At 45.4% G+C, this 25090-nt stretch overlaps 1 protein-coding gene across 3 annotated transcripts in view; it reads right to left on the bottom strand.

Moving 5' to 3' along the window:
* lrp4 (low density lipoprotein receptor-related protein 4) overlaps window positions 1-25090 on the bottom strand; it is a 397853-nt gene that overhangs the window by 62743 nt on the left and 310020 nt on the right. For 2 of the 3 annotated variants that reach the window (XM_080189863.1, XM_080189865.1), the window contains exons 14-22: window positions 20746-20963; window positions 12566-12742; window positions 10153-10278; window positions 6429-6637; window positions 5036-5117; window positions 3987-4092; window positions 3425-3626; window positions 2133-2322; window positions 1226-1357 (exon numbers count right to left, since the gene is read on the bottom strand). In XM_080189863.1, the coding sequence (XP_080045989.1) occupies window positions 1226-1357; window positions 2133-2322; window positions 3425-3626; window positions 3987-4092; window positions 5036-5117; window positions 6429-6637; window positions 10153-10278; window positions 12566-12742; window positions 20746-20963 (1442 nt within the window). The remainder of the gene's footprint in view (window positions 1-1225; window positions 1358-2132; window positions 2323-3424; window positions 3627-3986; window positions 4093-5035; window positions 5118-6428; window positions 6638-10152; window positions 10279-12565; window positions 12743-20745; window positions 20964-25090) is intronic. The other variant, XM_080189864.1, reaches the window with a different exon arrangement.

The raw sequence follows: 25090 nt of genomic DNA, 5'->3' as shown, positions 1-25090 counted from the left end.
ACATGGAGACTAGAAATTGTTTGCTGCTCATTACAGAACTTACGTCTATACTCTCGCACAATCTCTCCCCACTGCGCGCTGACTCTACTTTATATACACATCTGAGTATAATTAACTCATTAATACTCAATACCCGTTACCTTATTACCTTAAACTATGCATTGTTTAACATCCTGCATGGCAGCCATTGGCAGACTGAGTCTGATGTGTGGACGCTGCCGAGATTCTTCAGTAAATTATTGGCAGCTGCGCCTTTTGTTGCTTCTAGAAAGATCCAGTGGATTCGACATCGCAGATTCACACGTTTCCCCAGCTACGTGGCTGGTTCGGAAGCTGCCCCCCCCTACACTGGACCAAGTGTAATGTTCCTGGGCCCTTTTCCTGCTGCCTACACCTACCCAGAAGAGCTGTCATGGGTCACTCACTGGCTGCAGCTGTCCCCCTCCAGGGTCACTGGAGCCTGGGGGAGATAGTCACAGATTATGTGAACAGAGAGGCCAAGGTGAATGGGCCTCCAAACAAAGTCAGCTGTTTACTGGTTTGTGTTACTTCAGTTACCACCACATGGGGATGTGCAAAGCCGCTGCGATGGTCTAGAACCTCCCATTCTGTGAGTGATCAGGACGTTGGACATCCAGCTAAACCATTTCTGGGCCCACTTTGGATTAAAAGATATATTATATATTTCTTCATTGACAAATCCTGATAATTATTTCTTCCCAAAGAGCGGACAAAATGGAACCATTTTTCCAAGTGTATCTTTTTGAAACCTTTGTCCGCACGGAACAGAGATGTTGTCCTTTGTTATCCGGTCATACCGCTGGTCTCGTAACTCAATAATACTTCCTAAAAAAGAACATCCATCAACAGAACCTAATAGACACTCACACCCAACAGCCCATGTTCTCTGCAGAATGGAAACAAAGAGCGATATATTCACACCTAGCAACTCGAGTCACTTTTGCTGGTTAATAATAGCAACATCACATCGCTATCATTACCCACTGAAGTTCAAATACAGTTCAGCTCACAGCTCAGAAGCATTTTTCAAATGGAAATCTTGAACCTTGGCACATTACTGTGCAGCAAAGAGAAAAGTTACTCCCTTTCCAGGCACTCATTATCCACCTTTTCCAAAAAATATTCCGCTTGCCCTTCATCTGAAACAGACTTTGTTTATTTCAAACACCTTCCTCCGCCAACCGAGGTGGGAGTCACAGCTTACCAGGTGCACAGGTTTTTCTGTCTGAGAGGAGGTTGATGCCGGTGGGACACGCACAGCTGTAGGCCTTGGGCAAAGGGGCAAGGAGGCAGAGGTGACTGCAGCCACCATTGTTTATCTTGCACATGGACGCCACTGTAAATAAATAAATGAAGCATTAATCTTTTACAAATAACATCCTAAGGCACTAGTTAAAAGGCTCATTCAGTCTAGTTACAATAAACCACAGGTTATTTTGAAGCTAGTTAAGGGTGGTGAAGAAAGCCTATGGCATGCTTGCCTTCATCGCCGGGGCATTGAGTATAAAAGTTGGCAAATTATGTTAGAGTTAATAAAACGCTGGCTATGCCACATTTGGAATACCGTGTCCAATTCTGGTCACCACACTATCAGAAGGATGTGGATGCTTTGGAGAGAGTACAGGAAAGATTTATCAGGGTGTTGCCTGGTATGGAAGGTATCGACTATGAAGAGAGATTGAATAAACTGGGATTGTTCTCCTGGAAAGATGGAGGCTGAGGGGGCAACCTGATAGAAATTGATAAAATTATGAGGAGCATAGATAGGGTGATCATTTGGAAGCTTTTTTCTCAGGACAAAAATGACGATTACAAGGGGGGCGCAAGTTCAAGGTAGGGCGGGAAAGGTTGGAGATGTGCGGGGGAAGATTTTTACACAGAGGGTGGTGGGGGCCTGGAATGCACTGCCAAGTGAGGTAGTTGAGGCAGATACATTAGCCACATTTAAGACTTATCTGGATAGACACATGAAGAGATGGGGAATAGAGGGATATAAGCAGTCGGTCTCGATAGGACAATGTGTTCGGCGCAGGCTTGGAGGTCCGAAGGGCCTCTCCTCTGATGTTTATTGTTCTTAGTCCTGAATCACAGGTTGCACTTTCTTTCTTTACCTGGCGTCCTGTGCCGATGGAACATGTGAATGTCCATGAGGTTTTCCAGGTTCTCTCGCAGCATCAGTCGTCCCAGGCCATTGTTTTTATCTGCACTCTGAATGCTCTTTGACTGCCAGTCAGTCCAATAAATCTTATCTTCGTGTAGAGTCAATCCGAAAGGATGGGGCAACTGACTACCAATCAGCACCTAGAAGAGAAAATCGCAACAAGTGGGGAAAAGACAGTTTGAATCACGTGGAATCGTTGTTGCGTTAAACGTGGATTTGCAACGTAATCTCGGAAGTACAAAGATACCAAGTTGAGGCAACTCAATTGTGGTATAAATTTCAAAAAGCTATCCATCTATTGGAACTGGATGGTTATTCTTTGCTTTTAAGAAACCATTGTGTTTTATCCTGAATGAGTAACTACATTCAATTAATATTCAGTACAACCATGTTTAATTTCATTCATTCATGGGATGTGGGCATGTATTGGCCACATCCCATTCAGATAACCACATTGCTGTGTCTCTGGAGTCACATGTAGTCCACTCACCTGATGAAGGAGCAGCGCTCCGAAAGCTCGTGATTCCAAACAAGCTTGTCGGACTTTAACCTGGTTTTGTGAGACTTCTAACATGTAGGCCAGACCAAGTAAGGAGGGCAGATTTCCTTCTCTAAAGGACATTAGTAAACTAGATGGGTTTTTACGACAATCAACAATGTTTTCATGGTCATCAGTAGACTTTTAGTTCCAGAGTTTTATTGAACTCAAATTTCCCCATTTGCTGTGGTGGGATTCAAACCTGATAAATATTAAATATTTATTAAATTAACCTCTTAAATATAAGCACCAGCCACAGATGGACGGAAGCAAAATTATAAAATCTCTTTGCTGAGTGAACTTAATATGACAATGAAAATAATTTGAATCCATATTGTACAAAGACATACTGCTTTTATCGCTAGACTATTAATCCAGAAACTCAGCTAATGATCTGTGGACACGGGTTCAAATCCCACTGTAGCAAATGGTGAAATTTGAATTCAATCTGGAACGACTGATGACCATGAAACCATTGTCGATTGTCAGAAAAACCCATCTGGTTGCCTTTAGGGAAGGCCATCTTTATCTGGTCTGGCCTACATGTGACTCCAGAGGCACAGCAATGTGGCTGACTCTCAACTGCCCTCTGAACAAGGGCAACTAGGGATGGGCAATAAATGCTGGCCAGCCAGCGACACCCATGAATGAATTTAAAAATATGTTTTTTCAGAACAAAACGAGCGGTGATTATGTTCTCATACCCGCCTATCAGTGCCATTGAGGTTGGCATACTCAATTGTCTTCATGCCCGCATCGGCCCAGTACAGTCTCTCGGTCTCATAGTCCACTGCTAAACCATTGGGCCAAGTGAGATTGGAGGAGATGATGACAATCCGCTCAGAGGCGTCCAGCCCCGCTCGCTCAATTTTGGGATTCGCCCCCCAGTCTGTCCAGTACATGTACCTTCAGAGAAAGAAAGAATCAAAAGGAACTAGTTCGAATTGTGGAATCGTTAAGCGTTGAAGTCCCGCCCCACATTTCAGCTTCAACGTTAGCGGAATTATTAACAGTTTCTGGTGCGGCCAGTAGAACGCTGTAATCTAATCAGCAAGGCCCGGCTGGGGTCAGGTAACCCCACTGACAGGAAACAGCCAAAAGGTGAAACCGGACAGCAAAATTTGCCTCACGTTGGACTGAATCGCAACAGAAATGGAAAATGAAATTACCATTTTACAAATAAATCAGTGAAATGTTTTTTGGACTCGTAATTTATACTCAGTTTGCTGAACATTCAAACTACTTAGCAAAGGCAAATCAACAAACCCTCCGATTGGATCCACCACAATGTCCCTGGGCCTGTCCAAGTTCTCCCAGATAAGCACCGTGCGCATGCTGCCATCTAGATTGGAGGCCTCGATTCTGTCAGTACCTAAAACAAGGAGATGAATGATTAAAATGAATGTTTGCCTTGTGGAACACTGCTGAGCATGCTGGGTAATGGACACCAGACTCCGGAAAGACCTGCTCCACTTCGAACTCAGCCACAGCAGGAAACTCCCAGGAAGACCGTGGGAATGCTTCAGCGATGCCCTCAGAGCATCCCCGTGGACTGGGCGATCCTGGCTTGTGGCCGTCCAAAACTGAGAAGGTTCACTCGGGAAGGCACGGCGAGGCTTGATCGGGAATGTGAAGAGGTGAAGAATGAGGCATTGGCGGGAGCGCGCAAACCTCCAAACAGCCCAGCCACCCAACCCGCCGAGCAACCCCACGCCCCCCTTGTGTCAGAGTCTGCGGATCGCGTGCTGGGATTATCAGAGGGTGGCACAGTGGTTAGCACTGTTGCTTCACAGTGCCAGGGACCTGGGTTCGATTCCCGGCTTGGGTCACTGTCTGTGTGGAGTTTGCATGTTCTCCCCGTGTTTGCGTGCGTTTCCTCCGGGTGCTCCGGTTTCCTCCCACAGTCCAAAAACATGCAGGTTAGGTGAATTGTAAAAAAAAAACCCTTTAATATCTCAAAATGTGTAGGTTAGATGGATTAGCTTTGGTAAATGTGCAGGGTTACAGGAATAGGATGGGGGAGAAGGTAAGATATTCTGTCAGAAAGCTGGTGCAAATTAATGGGCTGAGTGGTCTCCTTCTGCTCTGCAGGGATTCTATAGTGCAAACGTCCGTTGACTTTGTCAGGACTGGAAGATACCGCTAGTGGAAGGGACTGTAAAATCCAGAGCTCTCCCCGTCTCTCCACTCCAAAAGCTTTAGAAAGGAAATGATTATTGATTGCTTTGTCTCCTGGTAATTCTCACTTCGACGAGGCTGTATTTGAAACAGACAATGACAGATACACTGAACGTCACTTCATTGGGTTGGGTTACCTGCATCTGTCCAGTAAAGCTTGCTTGTTACCCAATCAACAGCTAGACCCGCAGGACTTTCCAGACTGGTGTCTAAGACAGCCTGAACAAAAACAGATTGGAAAGATTATAAAACGTTGCTTCATAAAGTCTCTTAAGGTCTAAAAAAAAACTTCAAAAATGAAGCCCCTACTTAACAAATCACCAGCACACGGTCACGGATATATTACAGTCTTCCTCGCGGTTAAATTAATTAGGTAAAATATTCTGTCTATAAAACTCATTTTGCTGGAACATATTTATACATTGTCCACACAATACCAGCGACCTAGAGAGAATTCACAATGTCCAAGACAATATATCAACTGGGTCTTGTTCTGAATCTTAATCTAATCGGATAATAGCTGAAATTAAATTTTCTCTCCATAATGCAACATTTAATCAGCCTCAGTTCATTTTCGGCCTTTGTTTTCCTCATCTTCGAAGTATCAACAGTTAATTAGGATAAAATCTCACACAATAAATGTGTCTGGCATAATATAGCGTTTTTTTTATTCATTCGTGGGATAAAAGCGCCGTTGGCTGGCCAGCATTTATTGCTCATCCCTAGTTGCCCTTGAGAAGGTGATGGTGAAATATTGATACAACTGAGTGCGTCACTAGGCCATTTCAGAGGGCAGTTGAGAGTCAACCACATTGCCGTTGGGCACCTAAAATGACAGCACACAGGCAGACCCCTTTCCAGGTGTCCCCAGTGTCTGACCTTTACTGAGAAACTTAGGGCGCTGTCACTGGCTTTCAATGGGAAATCTTAATAAAAAAGTCCAGAAGAAAATGTATTCTTGGCTCAAGAGATTTTCGTGAACGAATCCTCTGAAATTGTTCAAAAACTTTTGAGTCCACTGTGGATTTCACCCATGGGTTAAATTTGTTCTCAATGTTTAGACAGCTGCATGCAACAACATAGTTGGAAGACTCGCTGGATGAAAATCACAATTTGCCAAATGATTTGATGAAGACTAATGATTTTCAAATTTATATTTTTGGTAATTAAGAATCGACTGATGGCCATATAGACCAGGCCAGGCAAAGATTCCCTTCCCTAAAGGGCATTAGTGAACCAGATGGACTTTTACGACAATGGTTTCACGGTCATCAGTAGATTCTTAATTCCAGATATTTTTTATTTAATTCAAATTCCACCATCTGCTGTGGTGGGATTTGAACCCAAGTCACAGAACATTAGTTGATCTTCTGGATTAATAGTTTGTTGATAATACCACTAGGCCACTGCCTCCCCATTATTGGTTGCAGAATGCTTTTGTCCATTAAAAAGGATCTCCTGTGACTTTTCCCTCTGTGCTATCCCACACCAGGTTTCAGCCTGCCGGTCAAAGCAGTTACGTGAACGTACCTCCTGCATTGTTCCATCCCATTTAGCCCTGTTGATGGAGTCGGTAGTGACGTCAGTCCAATAAATGTACTCCCCTTTGGCGTCCCAGTCAAGGGCAACAGCGCTGCGTACATCAGCCAGTGGAATGACATAATCTGACCTGTCCTCGGTGTCAAAGCTGATGCGACGGATGTCCGTCCTTCGAGCAAAAAGCAGGAACTTGTCAAGACCTGATAAGGCCGAAAGGTCTCTTGTCACTTCTAAGTTCAAAAAATCATATACAACTTCTTCTAAACGTCAACATTTTGCAAACAATAATATGATAAAAAATTGAATATACCAGTTCCATTTCACACTGATTGGCAGAATCCAGGAGCAATGGTTGGGTCAGATGCAATGGATAACCCCCCATCCCCCCCCCCCCACTCTATTCACACACCTCCTCTCTCCCTCTCCCCCCACTCTATTCACACACCTCCTCTCTCCCTCTCCCCCCACTCTATTCACACACCTCCTCTCTCCCTCTCCCCCCACTCTATTCACACACCTCTTCTCTCCCCCCACTCTATTCACACACCTCCTCTCTCCCCCCACTCTATTCACACACCTCCTCTCTCCCTCTCCCCCCACTCTATTCACACACCTCCTCTCTCCCTCTCCCCCCACTCTATTCACACACCTCCTCTCTCCCTCTCCCCCCACTCTATTCACACACCTCCTCTCTTCCCCCACTCTATTCACACACCTCCTCCCTCCCCCCACTCTATTCACACACCTCCTCTCTCCCCCCACTCTATTCACACACCTCCTCTCTCCCCCCACTCTATTCACTCACCTCCTCTCTCCCTCTCCCCCCACTCTATTCACACACCTCCTCTCTCCCCCCACTCTATTCACACACCTCCTCTTTCCCTCTCCCCCCACTCTATTCACTCACCTCCTCTCTCCCTCTCCCCCCACTCTATTCACACACCTCCTCTTTCCCTCTCCCCCCACTCTATTCACATCTACTGTCTCCCCTCTCCCCTCAATCCCCCCCACTTTATTCACACATCTCCCCTCTCTCCCCCTCTCCCCGCCCCCACCCTATTCACACACCTACTATCTCGGGGTGTGTCTCATGGAATCCCTACAGGACAGAAGGAGGCCATTCAGCCCATCGAGTCTGTACTGACCACACTCCCACCTAGGCCACCCTGTAACTCTACATATTTACCATACTAACCCCCTGGCATAAGGGGCAACTGAGTGTGGCCAATCAACCTAACCAGGATATCTTTTGACTGTGGGAGGAAACCGGAGCTCCCAGAGGAAACCCACGCAGACACAGGGAGAATGTGCAAACTCCACACAGACAGTGACCCAGGCCAGGGTCGAACCCGGGTCTCTGGTGCTGTGGGGCAGCAGTGCTAACCACTGTGCCACCGCGCCATTCTCTGTTGTGGAACATCTCGTATTGTCTGGAGTTTATTCCATAGTTTTATTTGACGTGCAGCAGTCAGTGTATTACAGTGAAACACCTCATTTACATGGTCTCCTGGGAGTAACATCTCTGCCTCTGAACCAGAACCTCCTGGTTTCAAGTCCCAACCCAGGACTTGATTGAAGGAAGCACCAACCTGCAAATCCTTCCAAAACACACCTACGTCTGGCAGTGAGAACGGGAGAGATTCCTGATCAACCAGATCTTGGAAAGCCTGCTGGAGCTTCCTCCATCACCAAGCATAGCTCCAGACTACAACATGCATGTAACAGTGTACGTCGCCACAGCAACACAGACTCCTGGATGGACTGTAACACACCACATCCTAGGTGTTATTTTGGTCCTACCTAAAAATGTGCACTAAACTGGACTGTCCATTTAACAAATCTATTCTTCTTCCTTGGTCTTTATGTGCAGGCTGTTAAATAATTATATCTCCTAATGATAGAGCAATTACCGTCTTAAAAAAACTACCTATTGGAGTACGTCTTCCCAAATGCAAAAACCAGTTGGTGTGACAATCAACAACATATTCCCCTCACAGGTTCCTTAAATATGTTCCCATTTAAAATTAGAAGTCTACAAGTGCCAAAATGAGTAGGTAATATTGTTGAATGTGTAAGCAGCTGGCTAACTGTACACTCAGGAACTCATGGGCCCATTACTAGATAGCAGAGCACCTAATTTAGATGCTTGGTTGGAGGAGTGGCAGACAGAAAGGTGGAGTCGTTCTTCCAATCCACTACGTTTGTGTCAACCGTCCCTTTTATAAAATTCAGGAGGTCACCCTACACAACGGAGCTGCCGCTGTGACCAGGACTCGACATCATGGGCGGGATTTTCCGGCCTCGCTCGTCCCGAAACTGGAAAATCCCACCCGGGGTCAGTAGACCTTTCCATAGTCCTCCCCTCGCCTGCTCCGATTCCCAGGGTGGGCAGGACGGTAAGATTCACCCCAATGTCTTCAACACGTGTCGAAGTAGCTGGTGACTATTACATTTACCAAGAGCTTCTGTCCAGGGAGAGCAATGGGCAATGAAAAGCTAGAAAAACTCATTAAAATCCAAATTTTACAACATTAAGCCCGACATGCGGGAAGACAGAGCCAGGATGGCAACACATTGCTCAAGTAGATTTGAATGAATCAAATGTTACCAAGTTCTAAGGTCTAAACATGCAAAGCTAATCATCTACCTGCCTCATCTGGCTTTTGATGCAATATTGGAGGTGTCATGTAGCCGTCTCCAGGATCAAGCACCTTCTCTCATCAGCGCTCTCACAAAAACCAAGACTGATCTATTGATTTGAAGAGAGGCGCCATAAAGTAGCCTTATTTTGCTAAGGAGTATTTTGTGTGTGTGGGAGAATTGTCCCTAATCCTAACCTTATCTTTCCTTCACCCACCTATCTGGCTATTCTTAAAAGCTGATTGTCTCTGCTTGCTTAAGACTCAAGTGGTACATTCAGCAAGCTTATAACTAACTCTGTGCCCAGAATAAGTTTCTCTTTGCTCTGTAAATCTCAATGCTCTATGTTATAGTCTATTGTCCTCTTGTTCTATATGCCTTGACCACTTCTATTTCAGTCCAGTTCTATTAACACTCTCCTGGTTTAAACACCTCTAGAAAATCCCAACCCTCTGTTTTAATGGAACAGACCCAAATCTAGTGGCTGGAATTCTCCGGCTATTCATGGGGAAGCGGTCTTAGCCAAATCTCCATTCACTGCAGCGGGACTGGAGAATCTCAGCTGCGGCCAAGGTTGGAGATTCCGGTCGTAACGAGTTTAATCAGGCAACTGGGGTGGGGGCCTGTTAGAATATGAACTCCCTGATTAAGGGCCAAATTGATGAACCAATCAGGGAGCCTTTTGATTTGTATTTAACCGGGCGTGTCAGTTCCTCTGGCACTCCTAGTGCAGACTGCCAACTGAAAGCTCTCTGTATGCTGTTGTCAGACTTATAAATAAAGGGATTTTGGCAAAGGGACTTGCTCCTCCGAGGACTTACATCAGCTCCATGTTTCCACACAGTATCCTAATGAATCTGTGCTGTGCCCTCTGTTGCCTCAAATCTTTCACACGCAGTGGAACCCAAAACTGCTTAAAGTGCTCCATGTTCTAATATAGGTTGGACCATTTTATATTTCTTGTCATTATGAGCCATTCATAGCTCTCCAATACAGATTAAGAACTGAATAGGAGTCTTAAAATCTAATGGACAGCGTCAAATATATAAGCACAATGCTGCCAAGTGTTACTTACTTCCAGCGCAGCTGTAGGCATCTATTTTCTTGAAGCCAGTTGGACAAGCACACGTGTAGTTGACGCCACTGGGCAGACAAAGATGGCTGCATCCACCATTGTTAGTTCCACAGTGATTTCTCCCTGCTCAAATAGCAGAAAGCACAACACACAATATAAATATCGTCCACATACACCGGTGTTTCCATAATGGTTTCTTCTGCTGCTTCAGTTCTCTACTCAACTGCAACTGCAAAGCCAAGTGTTAGCACCTCCTGTGCAGGGCGAGGCGAGGGGGCAGGTCCTGAACCCACCGCAGCTGGAATATGGATCGAAACCCGTGCTGTTGGCACCAATCTGATTCACCCCCAACTGTCCAGAGAACTGAGCCAACCGCCAACCCTGGGCAATGCTATGGCAACATAGAATCCCTACAGTGCCAAAGGAGGCCATTTGGCCCATTGATTCTGCACTGACCACAATCCCACCCAAGCCCTATTCTCATTTATTTGACCTGCTAGTCCCACTGACACTAAGGGGCAATTTAGCATGGCCAATCAACCTAACCTACACATGTTTAGACTGTGGGAGGAAACCGCAGCACCCAGAGGAAACCCACACAGACACGAGGAGAATGTGTAAATTCCACATCCAAGGCCAGAACTGAACCCAAGTCCCTGGAGCTGTGAGGTAGCAACGCTAAAACCATTGTGCCATTGGCAGCCCAATTATAAAAGCCCTGGCTACCTCCCACCACTCAAAGCGGTGGTGTTGGCTATTCCCCTCAATCTGTATTAGTTGTCTCACCGCTTGTGATAAAGGCAGACTCACACGCACACAAACCTTGATTATTGAGACATGAAGCACTAAGCTTGGAACCTGGCCATCTGACTGGGGAAATGCAAACTGTCGTAGAATTGTCTGTTCATTCTGCAGTGAGGTCCAGTGACGGTCTCTCACCCTGACTAATTAATTACCCTAAACACTGCTCCTGTCTCTGAGACAAATATACAGCAGAATGTTCGAAACTGACCCAGACTGTGTTGTTCTGGGTAATAAATAAACATGTATAAAACACAGCGAGTGGCTGGGGTCTGAAATGTTCTGCCTGGATGTGTGGTGAAGGAAGGTTCAAACGAGGCACTCAGATTATCTGAAGAGGAACAATGTGCAGGGGTATGGGGAAAGGGCAATGGAATGGCACTCTGTCATTTTGGAGAGCTGGTACCGACATAATGGTCCGAATGGCCCCCTTCTGCACCATAACAATTATGTGAAAACATTGGGAAATCTACTTAACCCAAAGATGTGCGGGTTAGGTGGATTGGCCAGGCTAAATTGCCCCTTAGTGCCAGGGGGACTAGCCAGGGTAAATATGTAGGGATAGGGCCAGAGTGGGATTGTTGTCAGGTGCAGACTGGAAGGGCTGAATGGCCTCCCTCTACACTGTAGGGGTTCTACAATTCTAACTGGTGTACGTTTATCAGGTCTTTCAGAGTTCAAATTAAAATTTGCTTTGGAAAATGTAATTTACAACAGGGCTGCTGGGAAAAGTCTCGATCTTCAAAATAAAAGATTTTGATAAAACCCCAAGTGAAACAAACCATTATTCAACAAAAATAAAACCAAATGGATGGAATGTACCCGCAGCAAACCTCCAAATTCCAACGTTCGTTTTGTTCTCTAAAATTATAAAAAGCAAAGCACTTGAATGAAAATTCCAATCTACTGTCTAATGTTGTTAAAAAATAAACCCAACAACCAATACCCTTAACTTGTAATATGGATCATAGATTCTGGTTCTGTTTAATATAATTTCCCATAAACGATTCCAAAAAAAAAATCAAACCAATCTGGAAAAACATGAACATAGCCATCGTAAATTTAAGTTTATTTATTAGTGTCATAAGTAGGCTTACATTAACACTGCAATGAAGTTACCATGAAAATCCTCTAGTGCCTGTTTGGGTACACTGAGGGAGAATTTAGCACGGCCAATGCACCTAACCAGCACATCTTTCAGACTGTGGGAGGAAATCGGAGCACCCAGGGGAAACCCACGCAGACATGGGGAGAATGTACAAACTCTGCACAGACAATGACCCAAGCCAGGAATCGAACCCAGGTCCCTCGAGCTGTGAGGCAGCAGTGCTAACCACTGTACCACAATGCCACCTGTTATTATCTCCTGGCCTTTGTTCCAGGGGTGTTTGAAAAATACTAAAAAATAGTGTTACCAATTAGAAACAACCCCTCCAATCTAAAGAAAAGATAAATAACTTTTCTTATTTAAACTGAAATTGAGGAGATAAGGGAGTTAATTGGCCCCATCGTGTTTTCAACAAAGTATCTATGCTTCAGTTTGTCTTTAAGTTGCAGCAATAAGGATTAAAGTCTCTGAGTTTCTCAGGTGTATGTTTCATGTTCGTCTTACCTGCTGGCTGCCTCTGTGGGTGAAGTGTATGGATGTCCATCGGGAAGTGCAGCTTATTTCGGATGATCTCCTGGTTCTTCCCAGTAAACTTGTTGGCGCTATTAATGCTTTTGGTGTGCCAGTCCGTCCAGTAGAGGCTGTCTTCAAACACCGTGATAGCGAAGGGATGAGGGAGGCCTGAAACCACAAAGTCAATATGATCGATTACTGGCCAGGTCCTTACCACGGTGACCTACCTCACCGTATCCGGTACCACCTGACAGGGCAGCTGTGGTCCCAGGCTTTTGATAAGTTGGGAACCTTTAAAAATGGCGGCTGCGCCCCATTCTCTGATACCTCCCCCATTCCAGTTTCTGAAAAATTTAACCGGCACAGGATAAGGATGCAGGATGCCCGCCTGTGACAGCACCCTCACTCTTGCCAGCTCCGTTGTGGCACTGGGAAGTTTTCCTGGTTTGATTTTGATCTGATTTATTATTGTTACATGTATTAATATACAGTGAAAAGGATTGCTGCACACTGTACAGACAAAACATACTGATCATAGAGAAGGAAAGGGGAGACAATGTAGCGTTAGTCATAGCTAGGGTGTAGAGAAAGATCAACGAGATTGGCCAGTTCAAGAGTCTGATGGCAGCAGGGAAGGAAATGTTCTTGAGTCGGTTGGTATGTGACTTGTATCTTTTTCCAATGGAAGAAGGTGGAAGAAGAATGTCGAAAGTGTGTGGGGTCCTTAATTATGCTGGCTGCTTTGCCGAGGCAACGGGCAGTGCAGACAGAGTCAATGGATGGGAGGCTGGTTTTGGATGGGACGAGCCTGGCGGTGGAGGATGTGAACAGAAAGAAAATCCGTTGACAGCGGCAGGGTCGGAAGATCTCACTGCTGGCCAATTTCCTTGTTGGGGGGGGGGGGGGGTGGTAGAAAATCCCATCCCACTTCCTCATCTGAGTTTGAGGCCAATGTCCTCACATTACAGAGTCTGGTGTCAATTGCTGCTTCCTGAAGTGCCTTGGGACATTTTGTTCTGTTAAAGGTGCAAGATAAATGCAAATTGTCCATCTGATAACTGCACAGTATATTTGTAGATCAGTGCACAAAACAGATAAGTCTGTTAATTAGTCTGGATTCTGTAAAAACGTGGACAGAATTGCAGGCAAAATATAGTTCACGTTTCTCAAAATACAACAACAGCTGTCTTCATTTCTCATGGGAGGTTATAGGTCAACCACAACAGAACTGAAACACTAGCCATGAACCCAGAGTGCATCACTGCGTTTGCCTAAGAAATCAATCTTACCTCTATCCTGTCTCACAGTTTATTTGACAGAATGTAAGTTTAGATGAGAACTACGCCTTCATACGATGGCACCCAAGAAAGTCTAGCTGCCAGCATCGTTTCGGGAAATGTATTCTTTCTTCGAAGATTGTATTTAGTTGGCTATTGTCTCTGTAGCTTTTCCGTGCTGGTTTTTTGGGCTTTTTTTTAAAAATAGCTAGATGGCAGATAACAACTAGTGCAAGTGCATAGCTTCTCAAACAAAGGACGGGAGATAAATGAGTGTAGTCAGGGCCCTTCACTTCACTGACCATCTTGGATATTTTCACATCAAACACAATCTGGAAAACATCCAAGTAAGCGCTACAAAGAGTAGAGACAAACACCGCGAGTTCCTATTAACCTGTTAACACAGAGAGCCTCAGGATCTACAGCAACTTTCGAAGAAAGAGATGTTGTAAAACGATCCATTTATCTGTGCTTGGCTTGAGGTTACAATGGGGTCTGATTTCCACTGCTTTACATTTGAAAGCACCTCACATAATGGCTCAAATACACTAAAAATAAAGATCTCCCCCCCGCCCTGAGAATGTCAGACTGAGCGTGGCTTCAAGAAGCCGCTCGTTATTCTCTAGGTCAAAAGGAATTTGAAGATGGGTTTTTGGACTGATGTAGAACATTGGATTCAAGTTTCGATCTTCTGAAACTCCAGTGTCCATGCTCCTGAGAGACAGTCTGCTTAAACCCTGATAGAATGCTGGGTCCATCACCACTGTCCACAAATAGAAACGTATAACTTAGAAACTAGAAGCAGGTGTAGGCCATTCAGCCCTTCCAGCCTGCTCCTCCATTCCCTCTGACCATGGCTGATCATCGAATTCATTATCCTGATCCCCCCTTCCCCCATATCCCTCAACCCCTTTAGCCCCTAGAGCCAAATCTAATTTCTTCTCAAAATCACACAATGTTTCGGCCTCAACTACTTTCCATGGTAGCGAATTCCACACATTCATCACTTTCTGGGTGAAGAAATGTCTCCTCACTGCAGTCATACAAGGTTTACCCCTTATCCTCAAACTATGACAAGTTCTGGATGCGTACAATTAAACTCCCAGGGTGGTTGGGTATATAAATATAATGAGGAGGTGTCGGTATTGGACTGGGGTGGGCACAGTAAGAAGTCTCACAACACCAGGTTAAAGTCCAACAGGTTTATTTGATAGCAAAAGCTACTAGCTTTCGGAGCACAGCTCCTTCATCAGATAAGTGGGAATTCTGTTCACAAACAGCATGTAAAGACACAAACTCAATTTCAATGTCTGTACCTTTAAGACTTGATTACCTGTAAAGACTGGCATTCCAACCATTATTTTGTAAATTGATTTTGTGTCTTTATATGCCCTGTTAGTCAACAGACCTCCAACTTAACCTGACAAAGGAGCCATGCTCTGAAAGCTCGTGGCTTTTGCTGCCAAACAAACCTGTTGGACTTTAACCTGGTTGTTGTGAGACTTCTTACTGTGTTTACCCCAGTCCAACGCTGGCATCGCCACATCATGACTACATGAGAGTCCAGAGCCACAACAATGTGGTTGTCTCTCCACTGTTCTCCAAGGGCAACTAGGGATGGGCAATAAATGCTGGCCAGCCAGTGGTGCCCACGTCCCAGGAATGAATAAAAACAAGAGTGGGGGGCATTTAAAAATGGTGGGTAGGATATGATTAAGAGATTTCCACCCCCATTCCTGTCATGTGGGATTTTTACACTGCTGGAATAAGGATGTGGGTAGCAAGCCTGTGTATAACAATCCTGTCCTTGACACTCATTTAAGGGGGTTGACATTTTAAAGCCCCCATTATTTCCATGAACCCAGGCCCATTTCATTATTAGACTTGGTTCACGGCGGTTTGAACGAGTCATGAACCGAAGGGAAAACCTGTTATAGACTTGGGAACAAATGTGGCCATCTGTTGGACTCCTTCAACGGTTGGACAGATGGCTGACTTGTCAACCAAAGGCGTCAGCCACCTGTTGAGCCAGATGGTCACCTGTTCAGCCTGCATCACATGTTTTAGTGCATTTAACTCTGGAGTTTTAGTTTATATGCAGTGAGACGGAATGCATTTACGAATGCTTGGCTGAGCCCAAAACACCACTAATGAATACCACTCCCTATGGGTTGTTTACACAGCTGTCAAACTTCCTTGGTTTGTGAGCTTTCTTTGATTGACAGTTTTGCAAGCTTCTGCAAGGATTCTTTGAAGTTTCTTTGAAGTGGCTTTTGAATAGATGTTTGTTTATTTTGACAGTTTCATGAGCTTCTCAATGTTATCAGAAAGTTCATGAGATCGATCCAAAGTGGGTGAGTTGGTATGGCAGATACATGGGGGGGAGGAGGGTGGCAAGGAGGACACCTGGGGTGGGAGGCTCAAGAAGGATGATTGGGGGGTATGAGGGGGCATGGGAAAATCCAAATTCCTTCCATCAGGGGGCACAGAGGGAGAGGTCTTGGGTTTCTAATCGTTACATAACTGGGCTGAGGTACTAGTGAACAGAGGATGCCTCCAAAGCTGCCCACCTCAGCATCTAACCCCATCCATTTCTGCCTCAGGCCTGTTTCCAGAGGCAGCAGCCCCAACTCCTGCCTCTTTCCATAACAGTACGATGGAGACACTACATCCAGGTAGGGGGGAAGGCCACGAGATTGAATATCAGGGTAATTTTCCAGTCTGTGTGCAGAGTGCTGGCTGAGGCAAGAAAACCGCCGTGTGGCCAAATTGTCTCGTCGTGTCCCAAGGTGTAGGTTAGGAGGATCAGCCATGGGAAATGTGTGGAGTTAGGGGGATAGAGTGGGGGAGAGGGCCTGTGTTGGACACCCTGTCAAAGAGCTGCTGCAGAATGGATGGGCTGAATGGCCTCTTCTGCACTGCAGGCATCCAATGAATAGACTTATACAATTACATCACCTTCATTCAACCATCATTTGTCTGGGGCTCGCTAGACAAACTGCAGATTCCCTTAAAAGGTATCTTGCGGTAACCTTCCCTGAAGCAATCTTCATGTCACACAGAATGTAAGTGTTACATCATTAGGATAATATCTCTTTGAATCATACGATGACCAGAATGGGAGAGAAAGTTTCAATTCAGATAAGATGGAGGAGGTAATAATAACGAGGTTTTAAATTTCCTGACCTGTAATAGATAAGTTACAAAATATTTCATAATCATCTGACATTTGTATTCTGTAATTCAAATATATATGCAAGTTTCAGAGCATAAATCATCCCACATAAGCTGCAGCTGGAACGGGAATCCTTGCAGTAAAACCATTAACTCTTTCTCTGAGGAAGATTGCGATTGTATCACCAATAGTCAACAAACCACTGTGACTATAACCTCAATTTACCGTTTGGGAAGTGTATTGCTTGTGGGTGACATTTGTTGCCCATCTCTAAATGCCCTTGAGAGGCCATAAGAGCAGAATTAGGCCACTCAGCCCATCGAGTCTGCTCCGCCATTCAATCATGGATGGTATTTTTTTCTCATCCCCATTCTCCTGCCTTTCCCCCATAACCCCTGATCCCCTTATTAATCAAGAACCTATCAATCTTTGAAGGTGGAACTGCTGAGATCCATCTGGTCCATCTTTTCTCCGGCAGTTTAACACAACCGAGTGGTTCGCTAAGCCATTGCAGAGGGCAATTAAGAGTCAACCACATTGCTGTGGGTCTGGAGTCATCACCTGTAGGCCAGACCAGATAAGGACAGCAGATTTCTTTCCCTCAGGGAAGGTGGCATGGTGGCATAGTTGTTAGCACTGCTGGCGCTAGGGACCTCGGTTCGATTCCAGCCTTGGGTCACTGTTGTTTGCATGTTCTCCTGTCCTGCCTGTGTGCCTGGTTTTTGCCAAAAGGGCTGCCAAATCTCCCCGTGACCAATGTCAACATGAATTTTATTCCTTATTTCTGGAATATGGCGAGACCAGCCAATCAAACTTGGGAAGACCATCAGAAAATAACGGCCATTGGATTGTTCTCATGAGGTGAACGTGTTTCCAGGGAGTGACTGCCTCCTGTGGGGGGGAGGGGCGGGGAGGTGGGGAGGGGGATGTCAGCACTGTAGGGATCCCAACTGCTGGCCAGCAAACTGCAATCTGACGGATCGGGGCCACTGCGCACGCGCAGAGCTCCGGAACTGTCCGTGAATAGGCCCCGCCTCCCCGAGCTTTTAGTGATATTCACGATCGTGACCTCTGCATTGCACAGAGTGGGGGAGATACGGGTCTGAACTCCCACTGAAAGAACAATCGTTAATTATATCATTTTCCTTGCCGATTCAGTCCTTAGGATTTTTTTGGGGGGGGAATTGGGCCTTTACTACTTCAAGATGGCGGCTCACCAGCTTCTCAAGGGCAATTAAGGATGGGCAATAAATGCTGGCCCATGTAACACGAGTGAATAAAAAAAAAATCCAAAGAGTGTGGAAACCATCCCAGTCTAACAAGCCACAGAAGCAGTTCAAATGCTCAAAGGGTTAACTCATCAAGCTGTCAACTAATAATTAACCACCTTTGTTGTTGTGGTTCTGACCAGGTAACCTCAGCGTAAACCTGGGAGAAGTGTTGTAAAAGCAGCTTGGTGGTGAGAGAGGCTGCACAGTCTGCCTGGGAACGCGTCAACTCCAAGTGAGTCTCTCACACACATCGATCGTCCGTGACAGCAGGAGGAAATGCATCCATCGAACATCCATCTCCCACTGCGCCAGCTGGTGTTCTACGCTTCACCACCACTGTGACCATTGGCACGGTCTTCAGCAGCAAAACCACCTGCAAATAACTTAAAATCCATTCCCAAAACAACCCATTCCATCGTCGGGACAAAATGTAACTCAGTCGCCAGTGACTTGTTCACAGGCTGTGGGTAAACTGCGGGGCAACAACCTCAGAAAAGCAGGAAGAGCCACAGGCACCAGAGAGGAGGCTGGTGCTGCTGCTGAGGGCGGGTTAAAAGTCAGCTTCACTGAAAAGAAAGAGGTGGTGTAGATCTCACCAGCGTCTGGAAGAGTTTCCCATGAGCGGACATGAATATGATACAACTACAGAAACAGGCAGGAAGGACATTCCTGGCTCCATGAACTGCTTAAAGGAATGCTCTCCTCTAAGGCTTAACACTGTGGCTATTAAAAAAACGCTGTAATCAGGCCAATAACTACCTCAAATATACTTGGAAGCACAGAAAATTACAGGATTGGGAAATCTGGCTCAGAACCTCAAAATAAGTGATAGGCAGAGAGAGCTTCCTGATCTGTTACGAGAGCTGATCCTTCTGGAATAGTGCATGCAGTTCACATTACAGGAAGAACATAACTGCTCTGGACAGAGAGCAGAGGAGGTTTACAAGAATGTTGCCAGGCCTGGAAAAGTGTAGCTACGAGGAGAGATTCAATAGACTGGGGCTACTTTCCTTGGAACAAAGATTCGAAACAGGTGTACAAAATTATGAAGGGAAGAGATAGAGCGGACAGGATAAAATAGTTTCCCTTGGTGGAGAATTCTAGAACCAGGGGACATAGATTCAAGTGAGGTGGTGCGGAGGGGAGATGAGGAAGAACTTTATTACGCAGAGGGTGCTGGGCATCTGGACTTCACTGCCTGGGTTTGTGGTGAAGCCAGAAACCCTAAACTCTTTTAAAAAGTATCTGGATCAGTGCTGTAAGTGACAGGGCTATGGACCGGGTGCAGGAAGGTGGGATTAGAAAGGGCACCTGGGTGTTCTCAGGCTGGCATGGACAAGATGGGCTGAATGGCCTCCTTCTGTGCTGTAACTTTCCTAAGGTTTTATCACTTGCTGAGGTGGGCTTCCACCTTTTGCTGTTTCCCCTTCGCCCCCTCGTTAGCCACACATCAAAGTGCCAGCCGCAGCACTGTCGTTTATTCTGCATCATTTTTCCTGGTATATCCCACGTGCCAAACCTCCCCAAAAATAAAGCACGTGACAAACTTTTATACCTATGGGATGTTTAACTGCATTCTTCACTAGTTTGTTATTGTACCTGAAAACTGTGCTGATTTTTCAAGTCAACCTTTATTTTCACAGAAACACTGAAACTTGAAGCAAGGGGAGGCCACTCGGCCCGTCCAGCCTGGTCCGTCATTCATTCTGATCACGGCTCATCATCAAATTCAATATCCTGATCCCCCCTTCCCCCCCATATCACTTGATCCCTTTAACCCCAAGAGTTATATCTAATTTCTTCTTGAAATCACACAATGTTTTGGCCTCAACTCCTTTCTGTTGGAGTGAATTCCACACATTCACCACCCTCTGGGTGGAGAAATTTCTCCTCACCTCAGAAGGTTTACCCCTTATCCTCAAACTATGACCCCCTAGTTCTGGACTCCCCCACCATCAGGAACATTCTTTCAGAATCTACCCTGTCTAACCCTGTTAGAATTTTATAAATTTCGATGAGATCCCCTCTCACTCTTTTAAACTCCAGTGAATATAATCCTAACCGACTTAGTCTCTCCTCGTGTGACAGACCTGCCATCCCAGGAACCAGCCTGGTAAACCTTCGCTGTGCTCCCTCTATAGCAAGGACACCCTTCCTCGGGTAAGGACTCCAAAACTGCACACCATACTCCAGGGGTGACCTCACCAGCTCCAGGGCTATAAGTGCACTCTTCAAAATAGTGGGACACCAGAGATTCTGCATCACAGCTGCACCGTTGCAAAATATATTTTCCTTGGAGCTTAACATTAAAAAATAGCAGTTCAATAAAATAATTGCCCTGTAACTTTATACGTGAGAGGAAAACATAATGAACTGTTATGTTTAAATACAGCAGCCGCCATCATCGACGCAGTTTCCTGCTCCACAATAAATCATTAATATGCATACCTTGACTGATCACCGCCTTCCTGTTCTGACCATCAAGGTCAGCACGCTCGATCACATGATGCTTGGCATCTACCCAGTACATTCTCTGGCCCGCGTAGTCAATGGTGAGGCCATTCGGCCAAAAGAGATGGGTGTCGGCGATGATTTTGCGGTTAGACCCATCCATGGCTGCATATTCTATCCGAGGAGTGTTACCCCAGTCCGTCCAGTAGATCGTCCTGTAAAATGCATCAGATTGACCCGGTTGAGCGCATTGGAGAATGTGTCGTTTGAGGCCAGGTGAAAGCAATTTTTACTCAGGAGCAGATCGAGCGGCACGGTGGCACAGTGGTTAGCACTGCTGCCTCACAGCACCAGCGACCGGGGTTCGATTCCCGCCTTGGGTCACTGTCTGTGTGGAGTTTGCACGTTCTCCCTGTGTCTGCGCGGGTTTCCTCTGGGTGCTCTGGCTTCCTCCCACACTCCAAAGATTGCAGGTTAGGTGCATTGACCATGTTAAATTTCCCCTTAGTCCCAGATGCGTAGGTTAGAGAGATTAGCGGGATAAATATGTGGGGTGACGAGAATAGAGCCTGGGTGGAATTGTTGTCGGTACAGACTTGATGGGCCGAATGACCTCCTGCTCTGTAGGGTTTTTCTATGATATGTAGGATAGCTGATTGACCATGCTAAATTGCCCCTTAGCATCAGGATGATTAGCAGGGTAAATACACGGGAATAGGGCCTGGATGGAGCTGTGGTCAGTGCAGACTTGATGGGCTGAATGGCCTCCTTCTGCCCTCTATGATTCCAGCATGATTTTGCAATAATTAAATTGAAAAAAACAAAATAACAGAGGTGGCAAATGAATAATCATTGAGCTTTGAAGCAATTGGTTAAGTGCTGATTTGAACCTGAATGCACCCAGCGAGAGTGGGGCCGGTACACAACATACGACACTCTGGTTTATTCCAGCGATTGACCACAATGAAGCAACAGATTAGTTCATAAGTTAAAATCAGTCTCTCCGAGAGGACAAAGCTGTTTATTCATCAGTCTCTATTATTCAACCAATGGTTTCAATACTGGGACGTGTCTGGAGGTGGGGGGAGGGGCACAGAGGAGGAATCAAAAGATAAAAAAGTAATGAGATAAAAGTTCATGATGACATTATAAAAAGATCATTTGATATTTCATTACTGAAATCATCACTTAGGAGCAAGTCATGGACAATTACTCTCTGCACTCAAATTTCAAGTCATAGAAGGTGAAACTTTATTTGAATTGACTTGGTTTGATTTATTATTGTCACATGTACACAGTGATTATTGCTTCTTGCGTGCTATACAGACAAAGCATACCGGTCATAGAGAAGGAAAGGAGAGAGAGCAGAATGTAATGTTACAGTCAGGATACAGTTATTGGGGGAGCATGGTGCTACAGTAGTTAACACTGCTGTTTCACAGCACTGGGGGCCCAAGTTCAATTCCCAGCTTAGGTCACTGTCTGTGTGGAGTTTGCACATTCTCCCCGTATCTGCGTGGGTTTCCTCCGGGTGCTGCGGTTTCCTCCCTCAATTTGAAAGACATGCTTGTTGGGTACACTGATCCAAAGACACCGCGGAGTGTGGTGACTAGGGGAATTTCACAGCGATTTCATTGCAGTGTTAATGTAAGCCTTCCTTGTGACTAATTAATAAACTTTTTTTTCATAGATAGGCTGTAGAGAAAGATCAACTTAATGCAAAGTAGGTCCATTCAAAAGTCTAATGGCTGCAGGGAAGAAGCTGCCCCTTTTGGGTTGTTCCAACTGGTGGGATGGCCTGGTTCTGCTGAAGGTGACCACCACCACCCCGCACATCCCCCACCCAGTCTGGGTTCCCCAGCAGATGTGGGCATGAACAACGGAAAACCCAGTGACAGCGGCGGGACTGGATAATCCCACCCACCAACCAATGGCCACTTCCACAATCCCAAAACACGCTGCAGGGAAGGTGGAAAATCCCACCCACTGTTTCTGGTCTCTTTCCACTCGCCATTGTTACCCAGTCTGATTGACAGAGAATATTTTCACTTTAGATTCTCTCCCCCTCGCTGCACGTCGCAATTTACAAGTGTAACGTTCTAGAAGCGATTTATCTCACTTTGAAGCTGTAATGTGGAAGTGATGAAGCCTAATATAGGAATAGACAACTTGTTAAATGGAGTGTGAAATTCTGTTGGGAAAATTTAATTAAATACATAAAAAGATCATTATTTTTTAAAAATTGAGTCTTAAAAGGGATGGTTTATCCCAAGTTAGAAAAGCAATGGAAATGGATTTTTCTTGAGAGAATTTACTCTGTAATATCACCATAAAAGATAATGTTCACCTGTAAATAGCAAAGGAGTTTGCACAACGCACTCCAGGATATGTGGTGTTCTTAGTGGTTACCCATGTCACCGTTCTTCCCAAAAGGGATCGGCCGTGACTGAGTTTCTAAAGAAAAGGAAGATAGTCTGGAACATTCCCAATAAATGAAAGTGACAGGGTCACAGGCGCAGGGTCAGGGGTCAGTCATTTCCAACTGAGGTGAAGAACAAGGTCTTCACTCAGGGTTTTGGATCTTCGGAGTTCTTTACCCAAGAAAAGCTTCAGCTCCTCAATCATTGATCCAAGACCAAAGTCGACAGATTCCTGGGTGCGCAGGGAGACAGGGAACATGGGGATTAAAGTTTATTTATTAGTCACGAGAAAGGCTTACATTAACATTACAATGAAGTTACTGTGAAGTTTCCCCAGTCACCACAATCAAGCGCCTGTTTGGGTCAATGTATCTAATCAGCACGTCTTTCAGAATATGGGAGGAAACCGGAGCACCTGGAGGAAACCCATGCAGACACGGGGATAATGTGCAGACTCCACACAGACAGTGACCCGAGCCGGGAATCGAACCTCAGTCCCTGGCGCTGTGAAGCAGCAATGCTAACCACTGTGCTCAAGCTAAGAGCTGAATGACAATTTTAATGAATGCTGGAGCAGGATTGAAGGACTAAATGGCCAGCTCCAACTCACATTCCTCATGCCCTTATCCAATTCATTTAAAGGGGTGGTGCGGTGGCACAGTGGTTGGCACAGCTACTCCATCTATCATCAAGGAAGAAATAGCAAGACATCTGGATATAAATTGTCCCATTGGTAAGACGCAGTATGGGTTCATGTTTGACTAATTTGGTGGAATATTTTGAGAACATTACATGTGCAGTGGACAATGGGGAACCTGTGGATGTGGTGTATCTGGATTTCCAGAAGGCATTTGACAAGGTGCTGCATCAAAGGCTGCTGTATAAGATAAAGGTGCACAGCGTTACAGGTAATGTATTACATGGATAGAGGATTGATTAACTAACAGAAAGCGAAGAGTGGGGATAAATGGGTATTTTTCTGGTTGGTGATCAGTGACTAGTGGTTTGCCTCAGGGATCAGTGTTGGGATTGCAATTGTTTACATAGATGATTTGGAGTTGGGGACCAAGTGTACTTTGTCAAAATTTGCAGATGACACTAAGATGAGTGGCAAAGTGTGCAGAGGACGCTGAAATTCTGCAAAGGGATATAGATAGTCTAAGTGAGTGGGTGAGGGTGTGGCAGATGGAGTACAATGTTGGTAAATGTGAGGTCATCCATTTTGGTTGGAATAACAGCAAAATGGACTATTATTTAAATGGTAAAAAATTGCAGCATGCTACTGTGCAGAGGGACCTGGGTGTCCTTGTGCAGGAATCTCAAGGAATTGGTTTGCAGGTGCAGCAGGTAATTAAGAAGGCAAATGGAATTTTGTCCTTCATTGTTAGATGGAGTCTAAGAACAGCGATGTTATGTTGCAGCTGTATAAGGTGCTGGTGAGGCCACACCTGGAGTACTGTGTACAGTTTTGGTCTCCTTATTTGAGAAAGGATATCCTGGCACTGGAGGGGGTGCAGAGGAGATTCACTAGGTTGATTCCAGGGTTGAGAGGGTTGGCTTATGAGGAGAGATGAATCGACTGGGACTATCCTCATTGGAATTCAGAAGAATGAGGGGAGATCTAATAGAAACATATAAGATTATGATAGATAAGATAGAAGCAGGGAAGTTGTTTCCACTGTCGGGTGAAACTAGAACTAGAGGACATAGCCTCAAAATAAGGGAAGCAGATTTGGGACTGAGTTAAGGAGGAACTCCTTCACACAAAGGGTTGTGGATCTGTGGAATTCCCTGCCCAGTGAAGCAGTTGAGGCTACCTCACTGAATGTTTTTAAGGCAAGGATAGATACATTTTTGAATAGTGAAGGAATTAAGGGTTATGGTAGCGGGCGGGTAAGTGGAGCTGAGTCCACAAAAAAATC

This window comes from Carcharhinus amblyrhynchos, chromosome 6 (assembly GCF_965287045.1).
Source record: "Carcharhinus amblyrhynchos chromosome 6, sCarAmb.v2.hapA, whole genome shotgun sequence".
Lineage (NCBI taxonomy): Eukaryota > Metazoa > Chordata > Chondrichthyes > Carcharhiniformes > Carcharhinidae > Carcharhinus > Carcharhinus amblyrhynchos.
This window is presented reverse-complemented; position numbering and strand designations above follow the sequence as displayed.